General features: G+C 37.1%; 1 protein-coding gene and 1 pseudogene across 1 annotated transcript in view; one reads left to right on the top strand and one right to left on the bottom strand.

Annotated features, from left to right (window-relative positions):
* The window catches only part of ZGRF1 (zinc finger GRF-type containing 1), an 86,720-nt gene that overhangs the window by 14,060 nt on the left and 50,358 nt on the right, over window positions 1-22,302 (top strand). Inside the window, exons 7-11 of the mRNA XM_044681050.1 lie at window positions 7,792-7,875; window positions 10,919-11,104; window positions 15,461-15,566; window positions 15,653-15,756; window positions 18,691-18,790. Of these exons, the coding sequence (XP_044536985.1) occupies window positions 7,792-7,875; window positions 10,919-11,104; window positions 15,461-15,566; window positions 15,653-15,756; window positions 18,691-18,790 (580 nt within the window). The remainder of the gene's footprint in view (window positions 1-7,791; window positions 7,876-10,918; window positions 11,105-15,460; window positions 15,567-15,652; window positions 15,757-18,690; window positions 18,791-22,302) is intronic.
* LOC123251761 lies at window positions 19,992-21,090 on the bottom strand (annotated as a pseudogene).

Below are 22,302 nucleotides of genomic sequence, written 5' to 3'. Positions count from 1 at the left end.
AGGGAAATGAAGTCGAGGTACCTGCCTAAGGTCACATAGGTAGGGAGCGAGATAGCCATGACTTGAACTCAGGCTTCCTAATGCCCAATCATTGTTCTTTTCAGTGTACCACACTACCTCCTGGTTATCATCTACCTCTCTACGTTTACATTCTGTTACTGGCATGACGGTCTCAGTCCTACAGACTGGTTTGGGTCATGACTTGGGATCATGTTAAGTGCTTCCTTCTCCCTCACTGCATCAGTTGCCAAATCCTGTCATCTCCCTCTCTGTTGCATGGTTTACACCTCAGCTCTCTATTGCTTGCCAAATAAAATGTTAACTTCTGACCCTGTTATTCAAGGGCTCTGTTGTGTTTCCAGTCAACCAATTCAGACTTACCCTATGATATTTCCCTTCAGTGGGTCATCAACAAATTTGTACTGTACTTACTGCACTTACCATGCTGTCATTTCTAGCCAAATTGGACTGCTATCCCTCTCTCAGTTATTGTCCTCCTTTTTCCTATCCCTGTCTTTACTCATGCCCTCCTCCATGCCTAGCATGCATTCCCTTCCCCCATCTTCAACTCCACTTATTGGAAGTCATGTTCTTTCTTTAAAGCCAAATTCATGCATAGTTGCAGTGCCTGTTATATTTGTCTTTGTATTTCTAGCACCTAATATATAGCATTCAGCAAAGTGCTTTAAACAAAAAAAGCACTCAAATATTTGTTGAATCTATCTTATCAAGAAAAGGTCACACATGCAACTCGTACAGTTTGTTTAGTGGTAGATTTGGGGCTAAGGGTGAGTACATTGCTTTTTTACCACACTATACTGCTTTCATTATATATAATTGAATGAGGTCATGAAGAGTTGGACATGACTGAACCTAATGAATAAAAAAAGTATTCAGTTCAGTTTCCATTGATGTTCTTTGTATTACTGGATTTATTTTATATATATATATATATATATATTTCAAGACTCATTTCACACAAAAGAACCCTCCCGAAACTTCGCAGATGCACAGAAGTTACAAATTATGTCATATCCAAACACAAAAAATCTCATTTGACTTCAGAATAGAACAAGGCCAAGGCTGAATTTTGGCTGGTCCATTATCAAAAGCTAAGTCTGGGAATACTTTCTCAGGGACGAATAGCCCCCACTGGAGGAGGTTTTGTTTAAATTTTGTCCATTATTGACCTTGACGTGTCTAGAAACAGATTCAGAGTCCAGGCAACCTTTGGCTTAATTTCTGTCTTTAGTCTTGGAGAGACATTGTTAACCTCTTAACTGTTGGTTTGCTAGGAACTAAAAGCTTTTCAATAAGGAAAGGTGTGGATCAGAAAAGGAGTCAAAAGAGGAGTCTCAGATTTTTTTCTATTTGAGACTGTTTCTCTTATTTGCTTCCCACAGGAGTAGAAATCCAGAAGCGGTTATGTGATTTGGGGTTTTGGTTTTAAAAGATTATTACAAAATGAATAATATGGAAATATATTTTGAATGATAATATATGTATAACCCAGTGGAATTGCTTGTTAGCTTTGGGAGGGGGAGGGAAGAGAGACAACAAAAATCATGTAACCATGGAAAAAATTTTAAAAAGAAAAAAAAAAAGAGGAAGATTCCCCAAGACCCTTTAATTAGAGCAAATGTGATCCTAACTTGGGGCTCCACCTGAGCTTTGAAATCCATGTTCCAGAGAAACAGATCATTCTCCAGTTTTGTTTTTCATTCTTTGAAAGCTGAAAATGTCAACTATTGTTTAAATTTCTGGACTGGCTCCTGGATTTAAAAGAAGATGATGAATGAATGCTAGTTTTGGAATCAAGAGGCCTGGCCCCATCACTTTTTAATCTGTGTGAGTTTGGGCAAGTCACTTAATTTTTACTGGGCCTCAGTTTTCTTCAGGTTACTTTGGCACTTTGAAAGAAAGATCTATAATTTCATTTATTATTTTTTCCTCTTAGACATAATTCAGCTCCTCTAGATTTCAAAAATCATCATGACTCAAAAATTTGTCCACACAAACATGGAGCTATCCCAGCTGCAATAGGATCTAGCTGTGCACTGTAGTATGCAGTTGGGTGATAATTTGACCCTAAAGACTGTGCAAGAACATCTGAAGCTATCCCCTTCTGCTCATGAACAAACAGCACAAAAGGTTTTTCATAGTCTGGGATTCCAAGTGCTGGAGCAGATAGAATTGCTTCTTTAAGTTTTGTAATTGCCTGTAGATGTTCTGACTTCAGTTTGAGCGGGTCAGGTTCTTAGACAATTCACTGTACCCAGGGATCCATTGCCTGCAGAAACCTGTTGTACTCTGTATGGCTCTTAGTTGTTACTTAAGTCTTTGGGGCACTTAGCTTCTGGATGTCTGCAATACATTTTTGGGAAATGCTTCTAGAGCCTCCAGACAAAACAGATCCCAAATACTCAACTCTCTGTAATCACTATTGAAGTTTAGCCTTAGATACCTTATGTCCCCATTTATATAACTTACACAAAAGAAATCTGCTATCCCTTAAACATGCTTTAGCACTGGGAGAAGCTAAAAGTATGTCATCTACAAAATGAACAAGTTTACTGTCTTTGAATCTGATTATCTCTAGATCTTTATTAAGGATTTGTGAAAATGGGGATGGGCTTTTGCAGAACCCTTGAGGCAAATGACTCCAACAGAAACTTCTTCCCTGCCAGGTGAAAGCAAATATCTTTTGTGAGTCTTTGTGTATAAGTATTGAAAAAGAAAGTGAAACCTAAGTTTACCACCATGAAATATCTAGCACTGCTTGGTATTGATGAGTTAATTGAGTTGGAACAATAGAATGGGACTTTACCACATAGTCATTACTAGTTCATTTAAGAACATTTAAGAATTGGACAAATCTATAAAAAGGTTTTTCATTTTCATCCAATTTTGTCTTTATTGGGAGTATGAGTGTTTTGAACTCCGAAATACATGGTACTATAATTCCTTGTTTCAATAATGACTTTATGATAGGGGTACTAGCAGCTACTGCCTCTTTGATTAAAGGATATTGTGCTGTGCAAGATGGTAGACCCCCTTTGGGCTTAATTTTAATTGGAGTAGCAGATTTTAATAGACCAATATTTATAGAATGAAAAGCCCATACCTATTGTGGTATATCATCAGATATAGGATAAACTCTACCTCCTTCTGCTTCTGCCTCAACTGTATCTAAGAATAAAATTGGGGAAAGATCCAGAGCTCTTTCAGGAAGTTCTAAATTTATGTTCCCTGCTGGTGTACATTGAATCGAAGCTCTCAATTTAAATAAAAGATCTCTCCCAAGTAAATTCATAGGCAAATTGGGCATTAGCAAGAAAGAGTGTTCTACAGATAAAGGATCCAATAGTACCATTTTGGGTTGCAACTTCTTTACCCTTTGTGGTCTTCCAGTTACTCCTACCACCTCCATAATTCCCATAGTCTTACAATCTCCTGGGGATGTTTGCAGAACAGATTTAGTTGCTCCAGTGTTCACAAGACAATCATAAATCTGTTTCCCCACTTTCAGAGTAACATGAGGCTCTGTGCTGCTCGTGGGGAATGAATTTGAATAATAGGAGCCAGCACATCTGGATCAGGAAACCGCAGCCCTAGTTCCTTTCCATCACCTTCTTCTTCCTCATTTACTCTTACGTCCTTGTTTTCCTCTGGTCCTCTAGTATTATCATTCTTCCAGGATTTTTGTGACTCATTCCACCTTTCATTAGTCTCTAAATTTCTATTGCTCACATTTACAATTAATTCATAATTTTCTACATTATTTACATTAATTATTTCATCTATTTCATTATTTACATTAATGATTTTCTCATTAATTTCATTATTTACATCAATTACTTCATTGTTAATTTCATTATTTACATTTTATTCCATTAATTTCATTATTACATCATTTTTACATTCTTTTAATCCTTTATCATTAACAATTTCTTTTCCAAACTTAATTTAAGCAAACCATTCTTTTGACACCTTCATGCTGAGCAGCCTCCCTTTAGCAAATCAACCTTATAGGCAGTCCCTCTAGCCACCTGGAAATACTTAGGCCTTTCTCCTGTCCAGATAAAATCCTGCATACTTTGCAAATCTGGAACTTGCTGGGAAACACTGCTACACACATGATTACAACAACTATTATTACCATTATATACATTATTATTAAATCCATTATTAAATCTATTTACACTATTAAAATTTTGCCTATATCTATTATTATAAACATTGCTTCAGTTTCCCCTATTTTGAACTGCAAACTGTCCCATACATCTACATTTCCTGACCATGTGCCCCACTTGATTACATAAAAAGCACCATGGAGGATTTTGCCTAGTTTGCCTATGATTGTATTTCTGCCTTGGAGGTCTGTAAGACTGTAGGGCTACAACAGTCTTAACTTGCTGTTTCTCTTTACTAGATCTTTTTATTAGCATCTTTTAATTGCTTTCTGAGTTTTTCTATAATTTCGGTCTTATCATCCTCTTATCTGTCTATCTCATCTTGATAGATATAAGTAAGTAGCATTCTCTTGAGCTCATCCAGTCCCATGGTAAACCAATTCAGGCAGTTACTCCTAAAATAGGTCTTTACCATAGGACAGGCATTTTTCACAAACTGCCTCTGGATGTGACTGACATTCTCATCCAAAAGCAGATCCAGACTAAGCTATCTTTCCCCACAGTCAATAATCTGATCCAGGAACCTAGCCGGAGTCTCCCCTTTATCTTGTCTTAGTCTCTCAAACTTAGACCAATTCCAGGGCACTTGGAGTTAGCCCTCCTGGTCTCCAAAATAGACTTCCTTGCCATGCCTAGTTGCTGGTAGTCCTCCACTGAATTAATGTCTAGATTGTTATACTCTGGCAACCATGGAGTGAGATCAGTATTTGCGTTAGTCTGCTCCACTATCTGTTGTTTCTACCTTCTAGTTAAAATTTCATCCAATAATAAGTCAGTCATTAAATGTTAGATTATAGATTTGGATTACTCTTTCTAATTCTTTGACCACTTTATCAGGCTCATCTTCAAATTTTGGAATCCTCTTTTTCAATGATTCCAATTCCCCCTGGGTAAAATTCTTATGTTGTCTCAGATGTACTATCCCCTGGTCTGCTGTAACATAGGACACATTCCTTAGAGGACAAAGGGTAACTGGCTTTTCCTTTAAAGCTTCAGCTTCTAGCTCTAGCTTAGTAGGAGCTTGCTATTCTTCAGTTCCTTCAAACTTCACTAGTCCCTGTACCTTTAAATTATCAACCATACCAGTTAACTAACTTTCTCAGCTGTTCACAGGTAGTCTTAATTTTATCCAACTTCTCTTGCAAAGCCATAGATCAACATTCTTTAAATCAGCAATCCCAAAATTTAAATAACCAAAAAATGTATCTCTTAAGCAGACACACCAAGATTTTAATCATCACATATAACAGACCACATACTATATTCCCTGATATTACATAGGATAAACCCCTTCTTATATTATCTTCAGTGTAAGGAAGTAACATTTCCACTTTCATAAAATTGTAAAACCAGTCAGGCAAGATAACAACAAAAACATAGGGGATTAGGGAGAAATAGTACTGCAGAAATATTTTTATTATATTAATACAACACTTATTTAAGATACTAACTTGTTTCAATGTAGCAGAGCAGGTAATAGTCAATCTATTGTTTACTTCCACTGTATTGACTACTTAGAACAAATGGCAGTTGTTACAATGAAGCTAAGGGGAAAAAAACTGGTGAATGATATATTCTAGCACTCCCCTCAGGCCAACCCTGCAGTGGAAAGTTCCAATAGAATGTCCCCTTGAGTCCCTTACCACAGAATTCTATTCAAAATGGCTACCTGCCAGTCAGAGTCCAGCCTCCCAGCCAACCACACCAAGATTCTACTGCTCTGGCTAAACTTGGTAGAGCAGCTCTCAAAATTCTAAGAGTCTGTGGATGACAGTTGTCCCCCGAAATTTTAAAAACTCCTGTGGTCCTAGCCTATCTGGCCTTGCCAAATGTAATGTGGTAGTGTCCTAAATGGATATCAGATGTTACAATCCACCTAGGAACTCCCTCCTCAGGGCCAATTAAGCACCAAACCCTTTATCTTGGGAACAAAGTTTATTTAACAAAAAAGGAATAAAGGTAACATATGACCCTAACTCTATTCACACTACCTCCACTCAACTTCTACATTCCCTGCTTAGGGAAGCCTTCTGTTTCTTCTCTGGACCCTACTTAATCTTCCCTATGCTCTCTAAACCCTTTCCCAAGCTATCTGACTTAATCTAAACTTCCTACCAATAATTAATGAGAAAGAAAGGGGAAAAACCCTTGAGATTGGCTGCTATACTAAGTAACCAAAATTATAGATGGAAAACTTTGGATTACCTTAACCAATAGGAATTCTGGCAGCTGGACCACTGGCAGATGAAAACTGGATTCAGTGAAATTGGTTTCCTCCAAGTAAATCCTCTACTTGGATGCCAAGGACTTATCCATGAAATCCTGATCTTCCAGGGAGAATCCCTTAGAGCAAAACCCTCTTTCAGCTTACAATTGCAGGCAGAGAGACAAAACCGACTCCCAGCTCAGATAAAATTCAAGAAGGAAGTGAAGTTCAGTTATTTTCAGTTGTAGACCCGTAATTCCTTTCTTACCCAAAGTCCTTTCCCAAGGCTTATCTCAGAATTCCCTTCTTTCAACTAACCCTGGGAAACCAGACCATCCCTAACTTATTCCTACACTAGTAACCTGCAATTTGTCAATTTAGAAAACTACCACTTGACAGACACACAGTCTTCTTCTAGGCTTATATTTGAAACCCTCCAGTCTTGTTAAAGACAAAACTTGTCTTGCACTGCACTGACATAACCTTCAAAAAAATTAAGTTCACTTCTATTCCACAATTGGCATCAAGGCAGGACTTTAATTTACAAATCTATTCAGTTGGGATAATATTTATGTCACCTACCTCACAGGGTTGTTGTGGTGAAAGTGCTATGTAAACAGAATCACAGAATTTGAGGGGTGGAAAGGACCTTCATGACCAGTTAGTCCAACATATACTTGAAAGGAAGCCCTACTATAACATATCCAACCAGTGATCACCCAGCCTCTGTCCCAAATCACTACCTTGATGCAATCTGTTCTACTTTTGGACTGCTCTAATTGTTAAGCTCATTTTTGCCTCTTTGCCATATCTAGTGATTGTCCCTGGTTCTGTCCTCTGGAACAAAACAAGTCTAATCACTCTTGTCCAAGGGAGATGGCCCTCCCTTCAAATATTCTAACACAGCTATTATGTTTCCCTTTAACCTCCTTTTTTTACAGGATAAACATCCCTACTTCTTTCAACTGAACCTCATATAGCATTTTCTCAAGGCCCTTCACTATGCTGGTTGCTGTTTTCTAGACTTTCTGTAATGATTATAAAGTGCTATACAAATGTATGTCAGGAGAGAAGTAGCTTTGTAGTCAGGAAGACTCAAATTCCACTCTTACCTCCGACCCATTCTGACTATGATTCTGGTTGAGTCACTTAAACTCTCATGTTCTAGGCAACTCCAAGAGTCGTAAGTTTGTAGAAGAGTTGGTGATCTGTATTGTCCAGGGCAGTTTCCTCACTAAGAACTCTGTACTTTAATGAAATCACAGGTCTAGAACCTCCTCCCAATCCCTACTCCAAATCACAATAAATAAAAACATCAAGTTTCATGAATTGATCAAAGCCTGACATATACTCCAGATTCTAATTAACATACTTATTGGTATTTTCTTTCAGGCCTCTTTCTTGGAAGATAAAGAAAAGAATTCTTTTGTAACTCTCATACCTAAGGAAGAAAAGAGGAAGTCTTGTAAACCTAAGGTATCTGTTAGAAAGAACTTTTCAAATCGCCTTGTCGATTTCCTCATCAGAATGCTATTATCCAAATGACATATCATTTAAAGAGTGATAAGAATATTTTATGACCATTTTGGTTTTATGTTAGAATCTTCTTTTGTAGTAAATTCATTCATATTCCATCTAGCAACTCTATCAAAGGAATGAAAGACAGCAAAAATATAGTGGATAGCTGGCCTCTGAGTCAGTAAGACCTGCCTCCAACTCATACTGGCTGTGAGACCTTGGCCAGGTTACTTATCTCCTCTGGGTGCCAGAGACTCTCTTTAGGTTACAAAACAATCTGTGATCTGCCATATATAGGAAGCTCCTTCCTAGAGCTGGCACCACCAATGAAATCAAAAGCTTAGTTTTTAAAACATCCAGTACCATAGAGACAGGAAGTGAGGTAGGAGAAGGTTATAAAAGGAGCCGAGGTGAGTTGGTTGGACTGTCATTTGCTAATAGCCGAAACCAAAAGCCAAAAACCCAAAAGGCAAAAGCCCTCTAAAGGCTAAAGCCAAAAGCCCTCTCAGTAAGCTCAGGCCCACCTTTATATTCCAGCAACTAAATGCCAACCACCAATTAATCACCAACTCACACCACCAGCAACCAACCCCCAATGACTAGCTCATGCCTAGCAGCCAACTTCCACACAACTGCTAGCCCTGACCGTCAGTAACTGACAGACCAAACCAATTCATTTTTGGCCCCTTTTATAATCTCCTACCTCACTTCTTATCTTTATGATTCCTCCCTGTGTCTATGGTTTCTCCTTCCTGTCACTGTGGGCTGGTTACTCTCTACAGATCTCTGTGGTAAGAGGACCTCCAGGTCCCCCGTTAAATTAGAAAAGAAATTAAGAATTCCCATTTATAAGATTTAAGACATTTATCTTGTAGTACAATAGGGTAAAAGCAAGTGTTTTAACAATTAAGAGAATGTGTTTAGATTTATGTTTCTTTATGCTCAAGAGAAAATCTTCCTCAAAATATTATCTGTATAGCATATTAAAGATCTTATTTTCCTTTCAGATTTGTGATTTAGGATATTTATATTAAATTTTACTAAATCTTTATTCATTATTTTACCAATTTTTCATTTAGAAATAAATCTTTGACTTGTTTCTCTTTAAATATCAGGTAAAATGTAATAGGATTTAGATCTGGAAGGGTCACTGGATATCATCTAACCAAATTCCTCATTTTATAAATGAGGAAACAGAGGACCATTGAGGGAAGTGACTTGCCCAAGGTGACCACATAATGAGTAACAGAGATTTCAAAAGCAGGCCTTCTCTCTCTGACTCTCTGTCACTGTCTCTCTGTCTCTGTCTCTGTCTCTCTCTCTCTCTCTCTTTCTCTTTTTCTCTCTTTCTCTCTCTCTCTTCCTCTCTCCCACACTGTGGCGAAAATTTATCACACTAATACAAAAAACTCCAAGCTAAATTATTTTATTGAGAGATGCCTCAAACTCCCAGACCCTGGTCCAGATCAGGACCAGAGATCCTGAGCAATAGGAGATAGCATTTTTTATGCCAAGAAACCAGATGACACAGTGACAGCAAATTCAATCAACAAACAGGCATTTCTTAATTAATGACACAAGTGCTGATTAAACTAGAAAGTGTAATAAAAAATCACTATGGATGATAACATGTCTATTATTATACCTGACCTTTCTAAGGCCTCTGCAATAAGGGGTTAGGGGCTAGTTGTTTTTTTGCTGGAAATTATTATGAAATGCTAGGAGTCAGCAGTTGGGTGCTTGCCTGACTATATACAAAAAAGAGTATTTCTCCACCCCTTTCTGACTATCTTTTAATACTAAAAAAGAGGTTGTGGTGGGCTAAGTGGAAACTCTGGGACTATAGGCGTAAGGTCAAGATGTAAACAAGATTTGATACCACCCAGAACTGTATTTTTCTTAAATGAAGCAAAATATATTATTTGACTATTTTGAGAGTTAAAATGGGTTTTGATCAAATTAAGAGTTATAAAAAGTTGTTGTGGTTGCTGTTTATAAAAATTAACTCTTAAGTCAGGAGACTATCACATCTCAGGAACCAATAATAGTTTCTTAATTAGCCTGGCACTGCCCAAGGTGTAGTGCCTATGGGATCCACCTCAGGTCCTCTGAGGGTGTGAACTTTTATCAAAAGGATCCTCAAGTTCCTGACTAAGTTAAAAGGGTGGAGCACTCTAAGTACTTGATTAATTAAGTTAAGATAAAAAAATCCCCTTTTACACTATTAACTCAAAAACTGAAATAATCATAAAGGCTAATATTATAATCAAAAAAGCAGTAGGGGGTTTCACATACCATCCCCATACCCTCACTACAACATCCATCTTTGCCTATAAGTATTCAGAGCTCTTTACAAAAAGAAACACACAAGATTAATTTGCCCTCTTGTTCACTGTTTTGTTATTCCTTGAATCCTTCAGGAATTTGGCTATTACACTTCTTGAGGATTTACTCTATAAAGGGAACTAAAACAGCAATGGGTCTTAAATTTAATTTTAATTTTTTAATTTTAATTTAATAATATATTTATTGATATTTAACAATACATTTCTTTTTTTTTTTTTTCCTAAACCCTTACCTTCCATCTTGGAGTCAATACTGTGTATTGGCTCCAAGGCAGAAGAGTGGTAAGGGTAGGCAATGGGGGTCAAGTGACTTGTCCAGGGTCACACAGCTGGGAAGTGTCTGAGGCCAGATTTGAACCTAGGACCTCCCGTCTCTAGGCCTGGCTCTCAATCCACTGAGCTACCCAGCTGCCCCCAATACATTTCTTTTTAGTTATTCTCCTACTTTAGGATAGAAGAGCAAATATTTCCTTGGTTTTAGCATTTGGGTAATTTGGCATTTGCTACTCAAATAATAGAAGAGAATCAATGCCTTGGTAGTTATTTACCCTAGATGACATTTTATAGAAAACATGCTATGTATTTTCTAAATAGATATTATGAATGAGTTATCCTTCCCTATGCATTTTAAATATTTTCATTTTTAATGTTCCTAGCCAGTTGAGTTTCAAGGGCACCGAGTATCAGGATCAGCTTCTAGTGAGGTAATGGTCAGAGAACACTGCTCCCAGCTAGAGTGGAATCACTATCCAGATAGTGTGGAGTACGAGAGCTTCCCAGCAGGGGCTTACTTTTTGTCACCAAAGTTGCCTAGCAGTTGTATGATGACTGATTTCTTACAGGTAAAGAAATTTCTTCTGTTTGCATTTCAATACATCATTTTCTCTTATGTTAGCACCAAAATACATTCTGTGAAGAGAGTAATGCTAGCAAAAATAATTGTAGAGCTGAATCATAAAAATTGATAGAAAACTTCAGATAAAAGTAGTTAGGATTGAAAAACACATTTTAATGATTGCTTACTTTTTAGAAACAGGTATTCAAAGAACTACTACTTTCTGCATAAAAGGGTAGTAATTAATGAAAAAGGCAAATTGGTCTACTAAAGAAAATGCTTATCATTTTAAGTAGTAATTCAAATTCATAAAAACACAGAATAATGCCTCTCACTTTAGAAGTCTCTGTGCATGGTAATGTTTCAGTAGAACAGTCTGATCCAGAAATGTAAATAACATCAGAACTTAGTCTCTTGAATCAAACCCTAAGTTATAACACAGCTCTTGATTTGGCCCCATGTGTATCATCTATTTTATATATTTTCTACACTTTTTACAGCCTCTTTCACTTTCTGTGCAGTTAGGCAGTTAGCAGTCAAACCTTGAGATTGGTAAAGGTGAGCTTCTATATGTGTCAGTCTATTGTGCCTCACCTATACCATTTGAATACAGATTATTTTAACTGTACCTAACATTTCTATTACATGTTGTGCTTTTCAAAGACTTTCTCTATGTCATTTATCCTCATTAAATTCTTCATAGTAAGTAGGACAAATGTTAGCCCCATTTAATGGATGGAGAGACTGACAAAGAAAGAACTGAAATAGAGATTGCCCAATGTCATTGCCCAGTGTCAAGACCCATATGTCTCTTTCCATATACATGATGTTGCCTTACTTGAATCTATTATTTTTTTTAATCTTTAATAAAAATTAGTGAATTCTATGAAAAATTTTAGGAGAAATCATTGTTATTGTGAATTCTGGATCTCTACCTTTGCACACATGAAAAACTTTACTTAAGTCTACTGCTTCTGACCATCTTATTTTTTTAATTTGATTTTGTTCCTTCCCACCTCTGCTTCCATTTACCATTTAGACAATAATAAACAATGGACATTGGACAAAAATAAACAAAAGAGGATGTTCTCTCCCATTGAAAAATTAAAATAAAACCTTTTTAACAAATACGCAGAGTTAAACCAAAGAAATCTTCACATTTACCACATCCAAAAATACATATTCCAAATATATGACCTAATAAATCTATTCTACTCCTTAAGTCCACCACCTCCTTTTCAGGAGTGGAATGAATACTATCTAATTGCTTCTCTAGACTTTTGCTTGAAATTGTGTTCATCAGAATTCATGAGTCTTTCAAAGTCATTGTCTTTGCAGTGTTGTTGCTATGGTACAAATTGTTCTGATTCTATTCATTTCTCTCTGCATCTGTTCATACAAGTCTTCCCAGATCTCTTTGGAACTATTCTTCAGTCACATAACATTCTATTACATTCATTTACCATCATTTTTTCAATCGTTCCCAAGTTGTTCCTTTTCACCTTAGTTCTTTGCCACTACAAAAAGCTGCTTTAAATATTTTTGTACATATGGATCTGTTTTCTCTTCATTTCCTATCTTTGGAATACAGACCTATGAGTAGTATTGCTGGGTCAAAGAATATATACAGTTCATTAATTTTTTGGTTCTGGATTACTTTATAGAATGATTAGACCAGTTTATAGCTCTACAAATAGTGCGTTCATATGTTTATTTTCCCACAACATACCAACATTTGTCATTTTCCTTTCTTATCAACTTTGCCAGTCCAAATAATATGAGGTAGAATCCATTTTTTTTCTTTTACATAGCAAAATGTGATTTGAAATTTTTTTTTATTTCTTCCTTAAAAATTTACCAGTCATATCTTACTCTTTATCATTTGGACAATGACTTTTACTCTTATAAATTTGAATCAGTTCCTTAGATATCTTGGAAATGAATTCCTTATCAGAGAAGCTTTGTATAAAAAAATTTCCCCTGGTTAACCATTTCCCTTATTTTACCTATATTGGTTTTGTTTGTTGAAAAAAATTTTAATTTCATGTAGTGAGAATTGTCCTTTTAATCTTTTATGACTGTCTCTGTTGTCTTGCTTTGTCTTTAACTTTTCCCCTAGCCACAAAAGGTGGTTTCTTCCTTTCTCCTCCAATTTGTTTATGATGTTACCCTTTATGTTTAGGTCATGTATTCATTTGGAGCTTATCTTGGCTGAGATGGATCAAAGTATGAATGTATAAGACTGCCTCATTTACTTAACATTGGCTAACAAGTAACTTATGGAAGGTCTTTTCTATGATGCCAGATTCTTATCCATGGAGTTATTATTAGGCAGATAGCTAAAACCTTTCTAGACTGGTCTTAAGGGTAGAAACAAAAAGCAAGGAACAAATAACACTTAAGAGATACTTGAAACCTCCCTGGTATGTCCCTGAGGTATTCTTGGTTAACTCTCTCATGTTAGGAGTTGAAGACCTCTTAGAAGTCCCTTCTGCCCCTAGCCAGTGGTGTGATGGTAAATGTTTAATTACTGGTTCTCCAGGAAAAAACATGTCTATACCACATGCTTTTAAGTTTTATCTGCATTATTAGCATTTTATCCATTGCTTCCTTAAGTGCAGATAATCAACAAACCAAAAAAGCAAGCCCTGATTTCTAGCATTTGCTGGCCTCCACGGTACAAATGCTCACAATAAAATTCAACAGTTGATTTCTGTGAGCCAGTTCAAGCTCAGCCCTATACACTGGACCCTGTAATTTCTCCTATGGGATTCTACATTTGAAATTCTAATTCAGATTCTGTAAGAGAAGGGGAATAGACTTCTGATCCACAAAGATTCTAACAACTAGATAAAGACCTTATTTATAATGTAACTATATCCAGGTATTCTTTAGCAAGGAATATTAGTTCATTTACACTTCTCAGTGACAAAGGATAACACAGTTACAAAATCTTGAGAGGCAAAACTCTGTTTATATCCATTTAAAAAGTGTATAGGTTAGGGGGCAGCTGGGTAGCTCAGTGGATTGAGAGCCAGGCCTAGAGACAGGAGGTCCTAGGTTCAAATCTGGCCTCAGACACTTCCCAGCTGTGTGACCCTGGGCAAGTCACTTGACCCCCATTGCCTACCCTTACCAATCTTCCACCTATAAGTCAATACACAGAAGTTAAGGGTTTAAAATTAAAAAAAAAAATTACCTTAAAAAAAAGTGTATAGGTTAGCAAAGATGTGAAGGAAAGCATTGTAGCAATTAAAGATTTGTTGGGTCTGGCATAGTTCCCCCAGCTTGAAGGCTCACTGCCTTAGGAAGTACAGATGAGTGTCACTCTGTATCAGTGGAGAGAGTTTCCACATTGAGAGATGACAAATCTGGGCCCTCTTACCAGCTTGCCAAGGATCGATGGAGTGTAGCATGGTAAATAGAAGGCTGGACTCAGAGCCAGGAGACAACAGTTCTAGCTCACCTTTGATGTTTATCATCTGTGGGACCATAGAAAAAGTATTGAACCTCTCTGAGCCTCTGTTTCCTCTCCTCTAAAATGGGGCTAATTATACTTGGAATACTCATAGAGTTGTGAGCTTCAAATGAGATATATAAATGCTTTACAAACCTTAAATAGTTATTTTATGTGAATTCAACACATGCAAATTTAGGTATACATGATTGTTGTTCAAAAAATAAAGGCAAAATAACATGCAAAATAAATATTTTTATCTACACACTAAATCTGTTCCATTTTCCTCAAAGCTCAAAGTGAGCTCAAAGTCTTATGGCAGTTTGCCCAATCACATTCATTTTTGCTCTGAGGAGTGTTAATGTGAGTCATTTCTTGATTACATTATTTTATACCAGTCATTAGCTCCTGCATCAGTCTTTGTCCCAAGTTCTCGCTTTCAACAAATTATGTTCACTTCAGAGCAGTGTTTCTCTTTTTTCATTAACACTATTCAGTTATTAGTAATGGCCTCAGAGTACAAGAGTAATGATGTCAATAGCTCTGATAAGTCTAAGAAAAGTCACAAAGTGCCTAGATGTGTAAGAAATACTTATCAAATAATGGGGCTCACTGTTATACATGATTTTCAAGTTACATGAAGGGTCTTGGAACCTATTAGTTATATAAAATGAAATCCTGCTGTTTTATGATTCCTTTGCTAGCAAAGTTAAGTGATTTTCATGAGAGTATGGTAGATTATTTACACAAAGTATTTTTTTTCTTTTATATGAATAATACTCTTAGTTTTCTGAGATTAGAAATGGTCCCAGTGACAAACTTGTGATTTGAAAATGTTCTTTTTCATAGCAAAAAAGTTTGTATGTATGGTAATCTTAATGAGCTAAATGGATGTATATATTTAAGCCCCCAGATGGAGAAAACATTTTGGAAGACGGTCTAAGCTTCAGGGGAGAAGAGGATTTTCAAGTGACAACTGATTTTATTAAGGACTCAAATGAAAATAATATTTGTAAGTAAGATTTAACTTTGTAAAATACCAAGTAATACTGGGGGGTAGTTACTAAGTATAGTTGTCTTTTTTTTTTTCTCTTACAGCAATTTTGGATTTCCCTTTTACAGATTCAGGCAATACTGTGACATCCTCTTCTTTGGATTATAATTTAAAGTTATCTAATTGGTCTTCACGAGAAACAAACACGGTATGAACAGATCTTAAGTAATTTGAAGAGATTATTTTTTACATTTTATTGTTAAAAGGATAATACCATATCAGCTAGGATTATATTCTTGCTCTCATTAATTCTGTCATAGACAAGAGCAAAGTTGGGGTTAACCTTTCCCCTCAACTCCCAGCACCAGATTATAAAAAGGAGTGATTAGACTGGATATTTGACTTGGATTAATTTATAACTGTGATGTAGTGGGCATCCCTTTCAATAGAGAATTGTATGAGGGTATCGATGGTGTAGGAGGTGTTTATCAGGACCCCCACCCGATAATATTCAGTGGGCCAAACCAGCTAACCATTTACCCCCACCCCAGGAAAGACCTATGAGGGAATAAACTCAAAGAGGTTCCCAAATTGGCAAAGCTATAGTGGGGATGTTGAAGGAAGGATGTTGGGGTTCACTTGTGACCCTAGTGGGTTGTATCCCACCCTCAAAGCTAGCAATATTGAGACAAGCCTCCCCCCTCCTAAGTTCAAGTAGCTTTTCCCTTCAAGATGGTGTTTGGAATTAGTCTTCCTCTCATCCACAAGATCAGTCTTCTTCCCCTCAAAGTAAATGCTCCAGACTGTTAAGTATCAAACTTGTCAGGGGTTTATTAAAGGATAAATTAATTTAGGGTACAGGGGAAAAGGTATAGGGGAATCAAGGATGGCGGGAAAGGATATGCTTCACTATCAACTATGTCTTCTCCCCAAGAGAGCAACTCTGGACTTCTTCTGAGGCTTGGTCATAGTACCTAACTCTCTTCCCCCTACAATCTCCTATCAAATATCTCTAAACTAATATAAGAGGGAAGTAACAGGATAAAATGATTCAAGCAGGATCAGGGAAAGGACCCCCCCCATATTTCAAGCTCACTCCCCCGTGAGTCTGGGCTCCCCGGCCAAATTGGAGAATTGCTGTTCAATATTTTCTTTGTTGGTAAATGAAGATAGTAGAAATTGGTGTTGGTAGTTGTGATCTCCAATAGTCACTAATAAAGGGGTACAGAGGAGCCAGATTCACTCAAGATCCACCCAAAATCAAATCTCCCAACCAAAAACCAACCCCCCTGGGTCCCAGTCAGGTCAGGAGTGAAGTGACAGTTGAGAAAACTCATCCTCCTCTGTGGTCCCTCCTTTCACATTCCGAATGGGCAACATTTGAACTGAAAGATAACCATACCAAAATGATAAATCAGCTCCTCAATTTTAACCCCTCTGCTCATCCAAGGAACTTAAAAAGACCCAATTCTCACTTTTTTTACAAGTTTAACATCCTCCTTTGTGTGTTTAAGCAGCCAGTTCATTTGTTCTTTTATCTCCAGTGTAAATTCCTTCAGCACTTTGTCTTACCAATGTAATAATAATCCATAGTTATCTATACTATAGTGTTTAGAAATCACTTCATATGCAAGCATCTAGCGGCAAGAGGATATACATGTTACAAAAGGGCTGCATTATGTTGAGGAAAAAAGGTTCTGTTTTTCTCTGTCCTATTTTCTGATGTTGTATGACAACAAAACCAATTTCCTGATGGTCTTCCTTTTGCAAATTTGAAGTTCTAAAGGACCTAATTCTAGGTGGATTTCAAGAACCTTCTCCTTGAGGTACAAGGAAGCATGGGGAGGCAAAACACCTATTCTTTTTGTAGTTTAATTTGTCTGTCCCACTTCTGAATAAGTAAAAAAATTTTTTTTACAAAAGCACTTTTTATAATCAGCAGAATATATACATTGGTTTATATATGAGAGATCCAGGGTCTTAAGCAGATAGTGTCAAACCCAAGATTCAGATCTAGATCCTTATTCCAGATTTCAACATTTCCCACTATACATTATCACAGATTAAATGGATAAACTTAAACTATCAATGTATCTTCCTCCAATTATTTTCCCTTACTACTTTAATCAGAGTATTATATAAAGTTGCATAAGAGCTATTTTAAGACAATCATATCCTAGGACAAACAAGATAGAGTGAGTGACAGAGAATGAACCTGTGATTTCACTGAGTGTAGGAAACTCCTAGGTAAGGACATTCTGCCTACCAAATCAGGTTAGCACATCCTCTGCAAATTTTAATTATAGCAAGTTACCTAGAAAACTTAGAGGTTAAGAACTATAACAGAAAATTGTTATTTCTTTACTCCTTCTTTCAGTAGTATCTACTCAAAAATAGCCATTTGACTCAATATGTTCTTTAAAAGACTAGAGTTCAGTTAAATCTATTAGGTCCAAATCTGCCTTGGTTTGGAAGGTTCATTTTAATGGGCTATAGTCACTTAGGTCTGGGCTATCCATGGATAAGGTAATCCTTAGGTCGGGGGCTGTCAAGAGGATCTGTTCAGGTGCTAAGTCTTTCAAGAGTTTAGGTTACTACTATGGGGTCAAGGTCTGTTCTATTCAGTCTATAAAAAAGTGACCCAGCTCTTGTGCCTAAAACCCATCCTGTCTTACCCAGGGCCATTGGTCCATAGATAATATAACAACACTTCCAATTGGACTAAATTGCGAAACACCAAGTATTTATAGAATTGTTGGTTGTGACGATTAAAAACTCTGAGACAATGGGTTCTGGGTAGGAAAATAAATTCAGTGATCAGGTTAGCAATAACCAATAAATTAATTGGTCAGTGATCTCTCTTAGTGATTAAAGGCAAAAATATTCAGCCTCTTGAGTCATTAAATACAGTTTTGGACGCTCAGTATTCAACCCTCACCTAGATATCTCTAAATGGTGAATATCTAATGAGGAGGAGGACCAATTTTTCACAATTTTCCCCAGTTCCTTCATGAGGATGGAAAATTACATGCCTGATCCTAGGATTTCAATGTCTAAAAGAAGAAATCAGGTTGTAACCAGTTAAGAGTAACTCTTTTGGGCTCAAGGACTTTGCCTCATCATATAATTTTTTTCTGGATAGATGATGTCACCAGTGCAAAAGGTCCCAACACTGAGCCCAAGAAATGAAGACTTTATGATAAACTTACCTGAGGAGTCTCTGAAAACAAGAATCTTATCTGGTAAACTTTACTCTTGCAAAACTGAACATATCTATTGCATTTTTATAATATTTATCAATCTGCATAAAATTACATTGATATTTGTGTGATTGTTAGTGAACTGAAAAATAATATATTTGAGACCAAACTCAAAATAAATTTTGCTAAGGATTTTATTTTCATACCATTGCCCTCTCTGACTCTGATTCTTCTAGTTACAGATTTCTACTGCTTTCCTTCCCCAAGTAACTTATCATTACTATTATTCTTACCATGTTTCCTTCTTTTCCTCCATCATTTTGTCAGAGCCACTAGAAAACCTGACATATCCAGTCAGCACTTCCCCATCATCAGTTCAGGTGCCTAAGCTCCCTAGTTTTCCTTCAACTCCCAGGAATCCTGATAGCCCATCACTACAATTTCTTATCCCACAGCTTCCCAGTTTCACTTTTTTTCCTGAGGACTGCTAGAAATGTTTGGGAAGCCTCAATTTCTGCCATCAACCATGACATTTGTAGCCCTACTGGGGGACATGTATTCTACCTCCCTCATTGGACTGATAGAAGTTGTGAAAGTTACAAAACTGAACCTCTTACTTACTGTGTGAAATGTGAAAAAGCAAGGATTAGCAATCTCTTATCAGACATTAGAAGAGTAGTTTTCTGCATTATCCTTCCCATTCCTTCATTCCATTTCTTTGCAATTTCCCCAAATTCCTATACTCCTCTCCTGTTTCCAAAGGATAGAAGGTAGAAGAAAGGGAATTGTGGTTAGGGATTGATGAAAAAAGAAACACAAAAGTTATAATAGGTAGATAGATAAAAGAAAATGGAAATGGGAAATGGGGTAGGGATGAGAGAGTAAGTTTTGAGGTAAGCAGATGTTCTAGAACTATTCTAGTAGTTGTGAGTTTTTTTTTTTCTAGCAGACAATTTACATAAAATCCCCCTTTAATTCAGTGTGACAAGTTCCTACAATAAACTACTTAAAAGAGAAGCTTTGGCCAAGAATGGAATGAAACAGCCAATCAAAAAGACATCACTGCTGGTTTTTTTTAAACCAATACAATCACCAATTATGTTCAAAAAGCAACAATAACAAAACATCTGCAAGGGATATTTTCTCAGTGTCGGCTTGTGGTATTGGTCTTCCCCATCTTCATGCAAATGCTCGAGCTGAATTCTGTCAAATGTCTGTCATGCTAGAGAGTGGAAATACAACTTCACATGATTTGGAGCCCCAGGATCAAAGACTTGAAATCCCAAATTGTCATAGTTCCATCAATGCCAATGGCGCAAAATTTGCGGCAGTCTTGTTTGTCCACTTCATAAATAGACACTTGGGTGACGCTGTTTTGGTGTGGTGTGTCTAGAGTAGTGTTGTGATCCTCGGTTGTAGCTCTCTTGTCCACAGCAGAGATGTTGTGCTGAATGTTCTGTTTTGGAATGTCTAATTTGGAGACGAAGGTCAAGGGGCCACAATCATAATTAAATGGCATCGGGGAGCAGTCATGGCCAAAAAGCCACCATGCTATTCTCAGAGACAAACGACACACTCGAGAATGGGAAGAATTCTGTTTTCAGCTGTGAAACATCATGTTTTTAGAGGCATCAGCAACTGATACAGTACAATCATGGCTGACCCAAATGAGATGGTTTCTATTGGCAGAGAAACCGATCACATGGACCCAACCACCACTTCCAGTACCACCAAATTCTGACAGCAGCTGACCAAAAAGCATCTTGGTACCCCATGAAGAACTGGCCAATTTTTCATCAACTTCTCTAATGTAGGCAGAAAATACTCTGCATTTGAAGTCATAAGATCCAGCAGCCAGCAAAACATTGTTGGGGTGCCAGTCCAAATTAAGAACAGTAAAACGAATTGGCTTTTTTATGTGTTTGATCGCCCACCAGTCATTTTCAGACTCAAAATAGCATACAGAAATCAGTCGAGCTTCACTACCTACAGCAAATTTATTCTCCATTTCACAGAGGTGGCTGCACGATTAATTCTCAAGATCACTAAGGTTGTCTTCTAGATTCCATCTTTCTGACTCCAGACATAGACATTGCCCCACAAGTTACAATGTGATCACTCTTGGGAACCCAGTCAATACCTGTGTCCATTGTGCTCCTTCAGTTCATGGGCTTTCATCCATTGGTTCCCATTCTTCTTGTAGATGTGAACTTCATGATTATTAGGGCTAAGGGCAAGCTGGGTATAGTCTCTGTTCCAAGTATGGCAGGTGAATGGATCTAGTAAAAATTGATGTAAGGACATTATTCTTAGTGTTTTCAAAAGGGAAAAAAACTGGGATGGGGAGGATGCAGACAGGCCCCAGAGCGGAGGATTCTCAGACTCTGGTCAGTCAATATGGAAAAAGCTCCAGTGGGCGGCAGGAGGAAGACCTCTAATAGTTGATTTTGAAAATAGCATTCATCTTAGAAGTATTCACTACTTTCTGTCACTGTTGCTTTGTACCAACACTCAGAATTTAGGATCATAGAATTTAGAGTGGGGAGATAACTTTTAAGATATTATTTAATCTTAACTAACTCTACAGATGAGGAAACTAACATCTCAGAGCTTTAATGTAAACCTAGGTCTTCTAATTCCAAATCTAACACTTTTCTTATGAAACTAGTATTACTGGTTAAAGTGGTTCAGTGTCACTGCATTATTTTATTCATGAAATGGTTTCTGGAAACTCTTTCTAATAGACAGTAATCTTGTCAGATATGATATTTTTTATGTATGGTATTCATTACTATAGAAGAATACATCTGTTCAAATATGTAAACAAAAACATAAAAAATAAAAATGAATGTAACAATAGGGGCAGCTGGGTAGCTCAGTGGAGTGAGAGTCAGGCCTAGAGACAGAAGGTCCTAGATTCAAACCCGGCCTCAGCCACTTCCCAGCTGTGTGACCCTGGGAAAGTCACTTGACCTCCATTGCCCACCCTTACCAATCTTCTATCTATGAGACAATACACCGAAGTACAAGGGTTTAAAAAAAAATAAAAAAAAATGAATGTAACAATAAAAATATTATCATGTTTGTGCACGAATCCATAAACTTCTATTATCTATTATTAGCCCTCATGTAGGAGATACTATATATACTTGATTTTAACCCAGTAATAACCAAATTATCCAACTTATTTCTCTGAATGTGGTTATTCTCTTCTAAGTTGAATTCTTGAGTTTCTCTGGATGTATAATAATCCTTTATAGGTGTTGATCCTCTTTCCAGACTTAGCTCTTGAATTGGGGCTTTGTGCTAGGACCAGCCTCTACCCATTACTGGTCTCTTAGGTAGTTGGCCCTGATTGGTTATGACCTGGATTCATTGGTCATCTCTACCTCCAAGAGTGAACCCATGCTAAGAGTTCTAGGTGATTTTAGTCTTTCCTAAATGGTTAAGATTCAGAGCATTAGATCTAAAAGGGCCTTGGTGGTATCTTATGACTGAGTGCTACTGATCTAGGAGCTCTTGGGTCTGACATGTCTCAATCTGAGTGCTGCCAT

The sequence above is a fragment of the Gracilinanus agilis genome, chromosome 6, assembly GCF_016433145.1.
Source record: "Gracilinanus agilis isolate LMUSP501 chromosome 6, AgileGrace, whole genome shotgun sequence".
Lineage (NCBI taxonomy): Eukaryota > Metazoa > Chordata > Mammalia > Didelphimorphia > Didelphidae > Gracilinanus > Gracilinanus agilis.
Note: the sequence above shows the minus strand (reverse complement) of the source record. Positions and strands in the feature narration are given on the sequence as shown.